Here is a 15,499-nt window from a genome sequence, read left to right on the forward strand (position 1 = left end):
TTATCGTGTATTGTTGTACACCCAAAGCGCTTTACAATCATGTGGGGGGGTCTCTCCTCAACCACCACCAGTGACAATCACATGAGCCATACATGCAGGATAAAATAAAAATTATTTATATAATCTCTAGTCATTACACCTAACTAGAAAGCAGGTGTCTAGAAAACACTTCTCTTATGATTGAGATAAGACACTTAAGTTACATGAGATTCAACTTTTTTTAAGTCAGGTAAATATAATCTAAATTTAAATGCCAATTTGATTAAACTTTAAGGCAGCAACTGATTTTTTTTACAGTGACATCATGTCAGTCATGCAAGGCGAAGGAGGTGGAGATTGGATGCCCAAGGCCAGATGTGATACGATTACCTTGTTGTGCAGTACCACCACATTGTGAGGGTCTGCATTAAGCCAGGTGTCCATGGCTTTACAGATACTGCACATTTTGTCTAGAGCAGGAGCATGATGATCGGGCCAACCAAAATCCAGCACCTGTCATGAACGCACACATGCATAAATCAACTTTAAGACCACAAGCTGACAGGAACTGTTATATCAATAGATAGATAGATCGATCATAAACTCACCCTTGGGTTCTGCTTGGTGATGTCATGCCTCCGTTCGCTGAGATTAAGCAGCTGAAATTGGAAACAAAACATTTAAACATTAATTGCGCACGGTAGAGAACATCCTATTTACTTATACTTATCCTGATTCCAAACCTGTATACATTCTCTTCTTCTGCAAAAGGGTCATAGAGTTAACATTACCTGAGAAGTAAACATGCAAGACAAGCCCGCTCAATCAAGGACTTGCATTTACTGAATGGATGGAGCACGAAAATAATGTAAGTTTCTAAAATGGACGTGTATAGCTTAATGCTGTTAAACTAAATGCATCCACCTTTTTCCTAATGAGCCTGCTGCGTTTTAAAATATGAGAGGTTAAATTACGGTTTGGGGAAGTTCCACTCAAAAAGACTGCAATAAATAATTTCAAATCACAAGATTGTGCTACAAATAATACTAATCTGTCATTTTGACTGAATGGGCTGTAAATTTTCATTCATTTTCTATTTTCAGAAGTTAGGAGAATAATGTTACGTTCGGTATATTAATGTGACATGATATAACAACAATATCTATAAAATAGCTCTTTTCAGCCCATTGCATTATTTTCCTCCTGATTATTTTCATGTTTCCTTTGTATTCTGCTGTAAGTACATGAAAAGAGACAACATATACTGTGCATTTGTGGTCTGCTCTACCGAATTAATTTACGATATAAACCATCATTAATTCCCTGGAATGCACTAAGAATCTTTCATCCCCCCCAGATCCTCATGTCTCTTTCCAGGCTTGTTTTCACACAGTTGCTGTAAAATGTAATTGTTATGAAATATAGACATATTTATTACAATAATTATATTATATATCTGTAATATTGCTCCGGAAAGAAGGAGGATCTTTAGGGGTTATTCGTGGTATATTGAAAGTAATTTGTTAATGCTTTTACAAAGCTCAGGTGTCTTTTGTTTGATTGATTGAATGATATTTCCCTTGTATTTAAGTCTTAACGTTGACTTTTGCCTGGTTTATTTATTGTAACTTGTCTCTTGTTCAGGTTCTTTTCAAGTTTAAGTCTAAGACTAAGCAACTAAGTATATGCTACCCAAGTAGAATTATTTTTTACACATAGAGATTCCCTATCATTTAACATCCTCACAGAAAGTGATCATTACATCACGTCACATCATGACATGTCACACTGCATCACATAATGACCAGTTAATAGTCATGCAAAGAAACCCTAGTTCGCCATAAAGAATCTACTAGAACAGTTTTTGAAGGATTCTTTTGGGACTGTCAGTAGCTCTGAATTTTGGAAGATCCTTACTAGATAGTGCTGCTGATGTTTGGAACGGAGCATGTTGGTCACCTCCCTCAGATGTACACTGTATTTATGCTCCTCTGTTCCACCAGGGAAGGACAGAGCAATGATGCGCTCTGTGATGTAGACCAGGTCCACTTCATTATTTTCCTCCATTATTTGTATCAGACTTAGGGTCCTTAAATGGAACAGAAATAACAAATGATAGACACTAAATAAAAGAAGATTCAGATATTTATAATCTTATTCAGCCCGTTTTTTTCTTATTGATTTTCTGACACAGGAATTTACAGTTAATCTGATCATTTTCACCATGGCACATTATTTTTCTGGTTGTAACTAAAGCTGTGCAGGTCATAGAGGAGTTGACACAGTATCAGACATGGCACACATGGCAAACACATGTGGAATCATCTCAAGTTTAGTCACAAAGAAACACTACTTTTTTCTAATTAATCTTATAAAATATTTGCTATAAAGTGATCCCATTGAGCCAAAAGACAAATATCAAGATCATACAACCACAAATAAAATCTACTAGCCAGTGTATCTTAGCATACATACCTGGATGGCCTTCGTTTGGAGTCCATATTGGGAGACTTTGTGGATCCCTGGTTATAGAGGACAACAGAAAACACACACAAACACACACATGTTTGTTTTTGTGAATTGTGGGGACTTTCCATAGACTTCTATTACTTTTATACTGACCAAACAATATTTTCTATCCCCTAACCCTAAACCGACCCCTTACAGAAAACCTGTTTGCATTGTTACACTTTCAGATAAACATCATTTAGTATTTTTAATATTTTTTCCCCTCCCCACAATGTCAAAAATTTCAGGTTTTACTATCCTTGTGGGGACATTTGGTCCCCACAATGTAGCATAAACAAGTACACACACACACAATCTAATTGAACATCTGTAATTTTCTGTACACACATAAATCTAATAAATATAAATATTTATGCATATATGACCTATTCTTTTTAGGTGTGGTCTATAATGATTATTGCCACATATTTATATTACCATAGGGCATTTGGTGAACACATGACAAATTTGATAATTTTTCCTTGCTGTAACTCAAATTTCTTGCTATAACTCAAAGCGCACAATAATAATAATACAATTATACAATAAAGAAAACCTGATTTTTTTAAAATAAAATTTTACCACCAATGCAAATGTATAATACAACTACATAACAACACTGTAATAATCAAAGTTATGTTTTTGCTAAAAAGTTTGGAACTGTGTGCTAAAAATGGTGTGATTTTTTTTCCACTAAAAACAACCACAACAAAAACATCAACAACAACAACAACTCTTTTTTAGATTTCTCTGCAGTTTGTTTGATTCTTACCTGATTGATCTTACCTGATTGTAGTTAGTTGTAGTAGTTGTTGTAGTAGTTGTAGTCGTTGTAGTAGCTGTAGATTCACAGGCTGTGGCTACCTGCAAATATAAAGAGGAGGAGATAGAGGGAGAAAAATTTAGGTTGAATGCAGCTGTTATATTTTCAACAACTTTCCTGTCTCTACCTTGTCTGATAGAATTGTGAAGCACAAAACTGAACTTACTAAAAAAAATAAAAAATAAAAATCAATTACACAGAGATACAAGAGCTAATTCAACATTTAACATGAACTGACTGGACCTGTTATTGAATGTAACTGGCCTACACCCAAAACAACAACAACACAAATCTAAAATCTGAAATAAATATTCTAATACTTAAATGTTTTTTTCATAATAGTTTTAAGAAAAATTTGTTAAAGTATTTTAACCCTTTAGATTTACCTGAGCTTATTGCCTCATCATAAAAATGTTCTTGTGAACAGCAAACTCAGCAAACAATATTTGTGAGTGTTTTTACAGGACAAAGGCTCTGACAAAGCTCCAGTCTCATCTTATTGACTGGAATCTATAGGTCTGCACTGAAAAGAAGGTTTAAGGATAACTTTTGAAAATCAAAAGACAAAGACAAAGTTTTTAGAGCTGGGTGGTTATCACAATTATTTTTGTTTATTGTTTTTTCCAGTCATTTACCCACTCTAGATATAAATCTATGAACTATGAAGAAATAATGCCAGTGCAGTAATATTTAATGTATATACAGTATGTAATAGTAATATGTCTGTGTAGGAACTGATGTATGATTTTGAACAAGCTATGGTAGAGGCTTGAAGTAGAAGCGAGTCTTGTGAATAATCCTATAAAGAATAGATCTAAAGAAGGTATAGAAGTGATGGAAGTATTCACATACAAATTTCTTGATATTTGATTATTAATACATTTACTTCTGCATGTCTCTGTGAATATACACTGAACAAAATTATAAATGCAACACTTTTGTTTTTGCCCCCATTTTTCATGAGATCTATGACTTTTTCTATGTACACAAAAAGGCCTATTTCTCTCAAATATTGTTCACAAATCTGTCTAAATCTGTGTTAGTGAGCACTTCTCCTTTGCTGAGATAATCCATCCACCTCACAGTTGTGGCATATCAAGATGCTGATTAGACAGCATAGTTATTGCACAGGTGTGCCTTAGGCTGGCCACAATAAAAGGCTACTCTAAAATGTGCAGTTTTATCACACAGCACAATGCCACAGATGTTGCAAGTTTTGAGGGAGCGTGCAATTGGCATTCTGACTGCAGGAATGTCCACCAGAGCTGTTGACAATTAACATTAATTGAATGTTAATTTCTCTAGCATAAGTCTTCTCCAAAGGCGTTTCAGAGAATTTGGCAGTACATCCAACCGGCCTCACAACCGCAGACCACGAGTAACCACACCAGCTCAGGACCTCCACATCAAGCATCTTCACCTCCAAGAAGCCACCCAGACAGCTGCTGCAACAATCGGTTTACATAACCAAAGAATTTCTGCACAAACTGTCAGAAACCGTCTCAGGGAAGCTCATCTGCATGCTCATTATCCTCATTGGGGTCTCGACCTGACCGCAGTTCATTGTCGTAACCGACCTGAGTGGGCAAATGCTCACATTCGAAGGCGTCTGGCACTTTGGAGAGGTGTTCTCTTCACGGATGAATCCCGGTTTTCACTGTACAGGGCAGATGGCAGACAGCGTGTACGGCGCAGTGTGGGTGAGCGGTTTGCTGATGTCAATGTTGTGGATCGAGTGGCCCATGGTGGCGGTGGGGTTATGGTATGGGCAGGCGTATGTTATGGACAACGAACAGAGGTGCATTTTATTGATGGCATTTTGAATGCACAGAGATACCGTGATGAGATCCTGAGGCCCATTGTTGTGCCATTCATCCACGACCATCACCTCATGTTGCAGCATGATAATGCACAGCCCCATGTTGCAAGGATCTGTACACAATTCCTGGAAGCTGAAAACATCCCAGTTCTTGCATGGCCAGCATACTCACCAGACATGTCACCCATTGAGCATGTTTGGGATGCTCTGGATCAGCGTATACGACAGCGTGTTCCAGTTCCTGCCAATATCCAGCAACTTCGCACAGCCATTGAAGAGGAGTGAACCAACATTCCACAGACCACAATCAACAACCTGACCAACTCTATGCGAATGAGATGTGTTGCATTGCGTGAGGCAAATGGTGGTCACACCAGATACTGACTGGTTTTCGGACCCCCCAATACAGTAAAACTGCACATTTTAGAGTGGCCTTTTATTGTGGCCAGCCTAAGGCACACATGTGCAATAATCATGCTGTCTAATCAGCATCTTGATATGCCACACCTGTGAGGTGAATGGATTATCTCGGCAAAAGGAGAAGTGCTCACTAACACAGATTTAGACAGATTTGTGAACAATATTTGAGAGAAATAGGCTATGGAAACCAATGGCTACTGTCAATTCTTTGGTTACCAACATTCTTCAAAATATTGCATCTTCTTTTTGTGTTTAACCTCACTTGTTCAACTATGACACAGACAAATATTTATAATGATATGTTTTATTTCATCAACAATAATAAACATAAAATGTGGGTCACCACAGTTTTAATTAAAACTTTATTAAATTTAAAATATTAAATGATGTACTAATAATGTTTTTCAAAGTACAAAAGTCTAAAAGAATACAATTGTTTCAAATAATCATAGTCAACTGACCCACTTAAACTATGTGAGCTGAAGCTGAATAATTAAAAAAAAAAAAAACTGCAGTGTCTAGCAAGTTAATTAGCTCAACTAAAACTAAACACTATTAAAATAGAGCCAAACATTTTTAACATATCATTCAAATTTGACAAAAACTGTAATTAGCTTGCTTGTCTCTAATAATGAACATTAGGCAGTGGAAGTTGTTTTAATATGAACTGCAGAAGTGCTTAACTGCTCATTGCCTCATTTAATCATCAGTATGAACTATCAATGCATAAATCAAACCGCCAACAGTTTTTTCCCCCACACCAATTAATCCATGTATGTGGTTTCAGAAAAATCATATAGAAGATTGAATTTGCTCTGAAACTTGCCTATTGCCTTATGCTGTCTTGCCTATGTTTAAGATGGGTGGCATGTGAGCTCCACTGAATCAGTCTTCACTCCTTGGTTATCACTCCCAAAAGTTGCTCTTAAATTGCAATAAACTTTTATAATTCTGAAGTCACTGCACATGTCAACGGAAGCTGCTAGTGATGTTAGGTTCTTGAACGAATCGTTCTTTAGAGCGTATGGGTTAAGAGTATGGGTTAAATTTCGGACAAGTTTTCTTGCGCGCACCCGTTTTTAACGTGTCTTGACTGTCGTACAGTCTGACATTAATGACAACTGAGATCCCACAGTGTGACATGATCATCATGTTCATACAGTCTGACAAGTACAATCCAATAGGACTTTAAAAAAAAATCACACAGTGTGAGCCCGGCTTAACACTAAATGCTCCGGAGCCTGCAACAGAGCAACACCAACGACCCCTTGAGATGGAAGTGGCGTACTGGAGGGCTGAATTGGAGCCAAATGGAACCATTGGGGTGGAGGGCCAGAGAGCAGTGGACATGGTGATGTCTGACCCAGGTGGAGCTGGTGGTCTGAGCTGAAAACCCGATGGTCACTGCTGGAGTTGAGGGAGGAAGAAGCTGAGGAGGAGGAGTCAGGGGAACAGACCTAGGTGAAGTGATGCAATCTGAGGACGGAAACAGAGCCAAGGGATCCCCACTCCCAGGAGGAGCTGGCTCGCAGCAGGCCCGAAGTGTTGCCGTACCACTGAGAGGAGGCTGAGGGGCTAATGTAAGACAGCGAGGACAGGGTTGCAGGAGTGGTTGAAGGCTAGAGAAGAGACTGAGGAGGAACAGAGGGACTGGCACAAAACGACATGATTTGGACAACATTAAAGATTTGGAGAGGAGGCAGGAGAGGGAGGCTGGGAGGGACCAGTGAGACATAAGAGGAGCAGTTCGATTTGGGTGGTAGTAATGGGGGCAGGCAATCACCCTCTCCAAAATCAAAACAATAAAACAAAGTAACCAGAAACGTAATCTCAGAGGCAGGAGTCTGGGCGGGGCTCACTTCCATTCCCTCGTAAACCACATGAACTCCCATGTAACTCCAGCTCTGAGGCGATGTTCTGCTCCATCACTCCTGTTGGCACTGGCTCATACATCGTGGCAAATCAGGCTTTCTGTCTAAGGTGGGCTGATGCTGACGCTCCTCGCAGTCTGATGGTTTCTGGCTGGGCACTGGGTTGAGAGTGGGGCTGGCATTGTCGTCATCAGGTCCAATGGTGAGTAGTAATCCACATGAGACCAGCACCCACTCCACAAATTCAGCAAATCTTCCTCAGGGACTTCCCAGACAACTGGACCTTGTGGCATTGTTAAGTCCAGCAATCAAAAATGACCAGAAGCAGTCATCTGGGAAGGGTGGAAGGATGGGTTAGGTCAAGGAATTGCCCACAGTACATGGAGAAAGAAAAAACACAAAGCCAAAAAAAAAAAAAAAAAAAAGCACACAAAAACCACCACTGTAAATGACTTTTGGGTCCAGTCTTCTGTCACAACCACTGTATACAAATGCACAAAGATGAAGATTCCGATTCCAAAAGTCTTTAATAGATCACACAGGCAACTCAAACAAGTAACACTGATGAGACCGGGCCAACTGAACTGAAACAGAGGGAACCCACTGCAAGTACACAGTGCAAATGGCAACACAGCTGAATGAAATGACAAATCAAATAAGTATGACAGCAAACACAGGCATGGAAATAATGCAAATGCAAAAAGTCCAGACTGAAAGACACAGTGGCTACGTTTACATGCAACCAAATAATCCATTTGTAATCGGATTGATGGCTCAATCAGACAGAAAAACCTTAATGTAAACACCTTAATCGATCCGATTGAGCTCGATCGGAATGAAATTTCGATCAGATTGAAGGGGGTGGTTTATTCCTTTTCTAATACGATTGAGAGTGCATGTAAACACTCGATCGGATTGAACCCCGAAACTGACGCAGAAATAGCGTAATGACGTATGACGCGCAGAACGAGCGGTTCTTCCTTTTGAATAAAGTGTTGTATAAATGCGTGTCCTGTCATTATAAAACTCTCCTTTCACTCGTCCACAGGCAACCCGTTTTGGGCGCGGGGAGGGGCATTTTTACTGTGTGATAAATATGAGCAGCACGGTTGCTTTAATTTATCCATAAATTAATAAATATTAATTCTGCTTTTAAAAAGTAATAAATAAACCGTGTAGGAGAGTGGTTATTATTTGCAAACAGTGAGAAACTCTATATTTGTGCAGTGTGCGTATGTAAAATGATTTTATAACAACAAAAAAGCAAACAAACAAATAAATAAAATTCATCTACATCTACTACTGCCTCTAGCAGGTGAAATGTGACAGCTGTTTGAATTGTGAATGGATGTGTTTAATTATAGGACTTTTATCACTGAAAATATGCAATCTTTGTTCATTCTAAACCACAGGTTACACACTGCTCATCCTTAAACCTAGGATTAAAGTTCTCAATTGCATATCTGCAGTATCAGCAACCATGATTGGATAAATACAGTGTGCGAGTGGTTTAAATAACCGGCTTGTCGTACAACATACAGCTTCTGTGACTGTACAAAGCTTGTGTCATGCCATGCTGTTTTATTTCTGATTAGATGTCTTAGTGTCAATGTTTCACATTTGGCATTGCAATTAACCCTGCAAAAGTTGTGCTAACCCTGCTCCGGTAAAAAAACAGACCAATGCAATGCTGCGGCAGGCGCAACGCAAATGTTTTTTTGCTAGTTTCAGCCCTACGCAGTTATCATTTTCATGTCCTATGCCATGTTGTTTTAATAGCAAATGCATTTGCACCCATTTGTGTGCTCATGGGTGTGCTGGTCTGAAAATGAGGTGTGTTCAGGCGCATTGTTGGCACGTTGCTATTTTGAGGCAACTGAAATAGACTGTGCCATTGACCAACTAAAACCTGGTCTAAAGTCAATGCAGTATTTTTTTGTAATTAAAAAGTGCGTTAGTAATATCTGCCTATAGGCGGGTCCACAGCATGCGTACATCCGCTTATTACACTCACAGGGACGCACAGCAGCACACAAACATGCCAAATATTAAAAATTTAATTATTACAATGTAAAAGATTATTATTGTGTAGGCTACATAAATATAAAAATGCCTACATGTCATAATGGATAGCCATTGCATGTATTAGAGTTAGGCTACCTATTTGCTTGCACACGAGCAGTTCCGTTTCCTCCCTCTTTAAAAGGAATGGAAGATGAGACTTTGATTGGTTTATTGCATGTTGTACCCAAAACACACCCATTACTCATTAAGAGAATAGGGACAACCCTTTTAGACAATGCGCCAGGTGCACCGGCTGTTTTTCCCGTCGTTAAACTAGCAAAAGTGGATTCGGACATGCCCTAAGTGCACCTGCGCTTTGCTCTTTAGACCATGGGCTTAGATGGTTAAAATAGGGCCCCATGTCTTCAAGTGTGATTCTAACACACATGTACACATAGAGGTCAGTGAAGGTCGCTGAAATAAAAAGCATAAAGAAAATCCTTCATGTCAAAATCTAGCATGATACACAGCTAGACAGAGAATACAAAGATATCCTTCTGTGATCTTTCTCTTAGAAAGAAAGAAAGAAAGAAAAGGGTAAAAAAATCCATGATTTACCTTTACCTCACATTTCTTATGGCAGGACAACTTGCACTCTGCAGGAAAAGGGAAAAAAAATTATTAAATGTAATCATAGATCTGTTAAATTCAACGTTAAATAAACAGCCATTTATTCTTACTGTACCAATCCACTCTATAAAAGGTCTTTGTAAGCATAATCTGATCTATGTGTTGTAGAAGCCAGGTGTAAGTACCCATGGCTAATTTGTCTTTGCCCACTGTTTGCCCTGAGTACAAATATCCTATTACCTCTATTTACACTTTATGTGAATAGCATGTCACTATTTGTACTTAATATAAACAAGATGCTTTTTGTTGCTATGTATGTTTGGTGCAAACAGTATCTACCACTATTTAGACTGTAACACCCTTGCAAAAACATTTCTTTGCGGCTAACTTATTGGTAATTTGCGGCAAATTTGCAGCAACCTAAAAGCAGTGAGTTTCTCTGAAGTGAAGCACTTCATAACAAAATATATAAATGACAAAAAATATGAACATAGCATGAAATTTATGTCATGTCAACAGATATGACTAAAGTTCTGCTAATGTGACAGTTCTTCAGATCTACATGAATCATGTAAGTGATGCTTTTTCAAAACAGCAAATTTGTAAGAAACATCTATCTATCTATCTATCTATCTATCTATCTATCTATCTATCTATCTATCTATCTATATATATATATATATATATATATATAAATGTGACAGTTCTTCAGATCTACATGAATCATGTAAGTGATGCTTTTTCAAAACAGCAAATTTGTAAGAAACATCTATCTATCTATCTATCTATCTATCTATCTATCTATTTATATATATATATATATATATATATATCTGTCTGTCTGTCTGTCTATCTTTAATTGGTAAATATGAACAAAGGAGTCAGTAAAATTAAATCGGCATTGTTAATCCTATTGATCTTTTATTTAAATAATTCACAAAACCTAACCTTTCATTGAAGTAAAACAAATGAAAATGGGAGGAAATCTCATTATGAAATAAATGTTTTTCTCTAATACACACTGGCCACAAATAACAATCTTTTATTCAATATTTTTGCAACATCCTTTCCCCAAGATAACAACAGAGTATTTTCCCATAATTCCTGATGTGTTTCAGAACACCTGACAAAAGATTAGAGACCACTCCAGATCCTTCAGTTCCATGTTGATACACTCTACTACTCTTAAGTTTAGGTCAGGGAACTAGGATGACCATTTCAGAAGCTTAATTTTGTGCTCAGTGACACATTTTGAAAGATTTTGTTGATTATGATGTTTGTTTTACAACATGTGACTACATTGTCCTAATGTATTTTGTAAAATTGAAAATATGATTGGGAATATACTTCAAATATATTTTACTTATGATCATTTCTAGGGGTACCAATAATTGTCGCCAACATGTACAGAAAACTTTTATTGAATAATGTGATGCCCCTTCCACGTTCATTTGTTTTACTTGTTGAAAGGTTCGATTTTTGTGATAAAAAAAAGGAAATATTAAAAGGATAAATACAGATTTATTGTCACAGCCTTCTTTGATCATATTTACCAAAGGTGCCAATATTTCTGACCATGACTGAATCTATCAGTTAACACTTGAATCTTACTTAATCTGTGTCCATTTTTCTTTCCTATACTTTATATTTCCTTTGAGGAAGTAGTAAGGTTTTAATTTTAATGTGTGTAAATATGCTGCCTGCTGATGATGTTAGATGTGATTAGATGAATATCCATGCTCATATTCTATATCAGCTGTATATATAGATTGTTTAGAAACTTATTTATTTACCAGTAGATCCTGAAAGAGAATGAAGCCTGCCCCTGATACTGAAGTCATTGGCAGTCTTAAAAACATGGCTTGTAACAACTCTTGAGTGGTTCCAGCATGAAGGCCCAGGCTTCACCATTCACAATTTCATGGAGGGACTTTAAGAATCATGTGATCTGTATGGCAAGACATCAACAGCAGTTATGTTAAAATTAATAAAGTCTGAGCAATGAAATGAATAACACATGCTTAATGTTCTGTGTCACCCCATGATACAGTTTAGTTTCACTCTCTTTTTCAATTCATTTTCAGATCATCTGAAAATGAAAGATGCAGATTTCAATAAAGAAGTGAACTTATACCTGTAGGGGAGTAGTCATGCTTGATAGGATAAGTGAATAGAAAACAAGTAAATGGAGTTTATATAATTTAATGGTTAAGGGTAAAATAACATTATTTTTTTATTTAAATATTCATAATATTTAATATTGATTTAAACATGTATAATATATATATATTTATAAATATTGTAATATTGATCAGTTGAATTTGTTAGAGCAAATATCTTCAAATATCTAAATTGATTTGTCATGTTGATAAATATTTTTAGAAATACTGCACACAGTGCTTGATTTTGTGTTGAGATTTGTACTGTATTAGAATATGTATTCATTTCAAGAGATAACTGAAGGTTTGGATATATAAAACAATGACACAAAAAATACCTTGAATTTGCACCAAAATGTAGAAGCACCTGTACTGTACTCATGTTCACCACAGTCTTGCCACAATTGTCTGCCGCAAATTTGCTGCAAACTTTTAGCCACAAAGCTCATTTGCATGTGAAAATATAAATTTGTGGCAATGTTCACTATAAGTTTACCACAAGAATTTGTCATACACTATATTTTTGCAAGGGATAGCTTCTCAACTTCACAGGGATAGCTTCACATCCTGACTGAGAGAGAGAGAGAGAGAGAGAGAGAGAGAGAGAGAGAGAGAGACAGAGGGCCTGAAGTCGCTAGAGCAGAAAGATTAAGTTTAATGTGTGAAAACATTGAAGTCAAGCTGTTAAGCAAGGGAAAGAAGATGGCTAGCATGGTAGGCAGTATGATGGTATTCAACAGTCAGTCAAATAAATATTAGTGTTGTAGCAAGATGGAAATCAATTTTGTTCAGTTAGAATTAAGATGTAGCGTATAAGGATACATATGTTTCTTTAGCAAAAAAAAAGATGCTAAAGAAATTAAAACAGGGCTGCAATTATGGAGACAAATCAATAGAAATGCACTGAGAGATGCTGTATAATAAGCAATGACCACATTGAGCACAAGTTTATTTTAAGAAACAGAACAATGCAGCCAGCAAACAATGTGAGGAATTTGCAAGCCCAACATGCAGAGGTTCTATGTGCCATGAAGGTGCACAAATGGTGGTACAACCAGGCCTGAACTATAAGCAAAGAAGGGATTAACAAAAAAACATGTTACAGATGTGGGGGTGAGCAGTAGAAGTGCGGGTGTCATTCAATAAGGAAAAAAATGGCATGTGTCAAAAAAAGGACACATGCTGAAGGTATGCATATCAAAATTGTCAACAGGGGAGGCTACAAATGGGGTATCAGTGCAAAAGACAGACAAACAAGGAAAGTGCAAAGAGCACATCTCATACAAAGGAAACAGCAATAGACTTAAGGATGAAGTGAGGAGCATAAGTTGCTCACAACACAAAATTCAGAAGGAACTGCAATAATAGAGCCAGTGAACAACTCAGAATGGGCTACCCCCATAGTACCCATACTAAAGCCTAACATTTGAGTTAAACTATGTAAAGGCTACATGTTGACTTGGCCGATATGACCATGAGCACCTCCAGACTCTTGCCACAATACTGCCAAGACTGCAAAGAGCAGGACTATGACTAAAGCGAGAAGCACATTCATGGGAATGGAACAGGACACAAGGTGGACACTGCGGGTTTGCATCCAGGGCTAGAATGAAACAGAATGCACCCATACCTTCCAGTGTCTCACAGAGCTGAAGGTTCTGCCAAAATTTGTCCACAGTCCTGTTCACAAGCTGTTGGGTAAAGAGGCTAAGTGCCAGAGGATGCATTTAAGTAGAAATTAATTAGTCAGCAGAAGCCTTAGTTCACTATGACCCTCAAAAGAGAGGGACTGAATGAAACCTCACATGGGGATCGATTAGTGCCAGTTCTGCAAGACAGCAGTGCAACACAGGTTTGATGTAATATACATTAAGTCAAAACAATGCACATGTTTAGACAAGAAAGGACTCACTGTTATGTTTGGAGTGCATTGTATCCTTAAAGCTGCACTATGTAATTATTACTTTTTTTTTGGAAATATAATATGTTTGCTGCTTATTAATAGTTAGTAAGGTAGTTGTTGAGTTTAGGTATGGGGTAGGATTAAGGGATCTAAAATATGGTCATATATAGAATAAGGCATTAATATGTGCTTTATAAGTACTAATAAACAGCCAATTGCTAGTAATATGCATGCTAATAAGCAACCAGTTAATAGTGGGAATTGGTCCCTAAACTAAAGGGGTACCTTCAAAACTATCTTTAAAATACAGTAAACTTTCTGAGCTTACTATATGCAGTGGTAGGTATTGTATTAACCTTTTTTTTGTCATTGAGTATTTTAATGTTGTTGGTGACATTCACACTAAGTTGATCACTTGTAACCATGGGCACAGGTGTGTACCTCAAGTCATCAGATTCATCCACAAAGAATAACAGCGCTGAAGCACAACTCATGCAATTACCAAAATAATTTCCCTCCACAAGTAACTACTATAAGTATTTTTTTTTTTTTTGCATTATTTGCTAGAGGGCCAGAAGTTACATAGCGTAGCTTTAAGTACAGTACATCTTTGGCTGGAAGTTCACAAGTGTAACAGTACATACATTTTTACTGGCCTTTTTTTTTGTCAATTAAGGCTATTTTTAGAATTCAAGGATGAGCAGTACCACTGTAAATGTAAGATCAAAGTCGGACAAATGTTCTAACCAGAATGCATTGCTTTTGTCAAGCGGCAGCCGATCTTTGCGGCGCCGCATGAAGTCGAACAAGCCTACCCATTTGTCCGGCACCTCGCATACACAAAACAAACGAAATAGAGTTTTATTTTTTTTATTTTTAACAGGTGCTAACATGACTTCCAGTCAAATAGTATGACTAAATAATGCAATTTCATGAATATTTTGCAATATACAGTATATTTAACATGTTGAAGTAGGCTTCTTCCCTGGCTAACTTGGAGGGTATTGACTAGCTGCCACTGTCCTATAGGCTACAGTCTTGTCCTTCAAAATGTGCATCCCTGTCATTGGATTGCAATCGGATAAGGGGCATTTGCATATCTAGTCTCAGTATGGCAGCCGCAGTGGATGGATAGGCTACCAAAATGCAAACTAGCAATCTGAAACAATGGCCTCAGCACCCGAAGGGGTAGGGATAAGGTGACCAGGCGTCTTGTTTTTCCCGGGAGTCACAATTTGTTGTCGATTAAATGTGGGGTATGTATTTTTTCAAAAACGCTTTAGAAAACTGTTTTGGGCCAAGTACCAAAACAAACTTGTAGCCAATCAGCAGTAAGGGGCATGTCTACTCATGATGTGGAGGAGAGAGCGCTCAGTGCACAGG

At 37.5% G+C, this 15,499-nt stretch overlaps 1 protein-coding gene across 1 annotated transcript in view; it reads right to left on the reverse strand.

Moving 5' to 3' along the window:
• tns1a (tensin 1a) overlaps nt 1-15,499 on the reverse strand; it is a 60,666-nt gene that overhangs the window by 26,175 nt on the left and 18,992 nt on the right. The window contains exons 2-7 of the mRNA XM_016273631.1: nt 10,049-10,080; nt 3,274-3,351; nt 2,455-2,501; nt 1,897-2,068; nt 588-638; nt 370-492 (exon numbers count right to left, since the gene is read on the reverse strand). Of these exons, the coding sequence (XP_016129117.1) occupies nt 370-492; nt 588-638; nt 1,897-2,068; nt 2,455-2,480 (372 nt within the window). The 5' untranslated portion in view covers nt 2,481-2,501; nt 3,274-3,351; nt 10,049-10,080. The remainder of the gene's footprint in view (nt 1-369; nt 493-587; nt 639-1,896; nt 2,069-2,454; nt 2,502-3,273; nt 3,352-10,048; nt 10,081-15,499) is intronic.

The sequence above is a fragment of the Sinocyclocheilus grahami genome, unplaced genomic scaffold (genome assembly GCF_001515645.1).
Source record: "Sinocyclocheilus grahami isolate Dianchi unplaced genomic scaffold, SAMN03320097.WGS_v1.1 scaffold80.1, whole genome shotgun sequence".
NCBI lineage: Eukaryota > Metazoa > Chordata > Actinopteri > Cypriniformes > Cyprinidae > Sinocyclocheilus > Sinocyclocheilus grahami.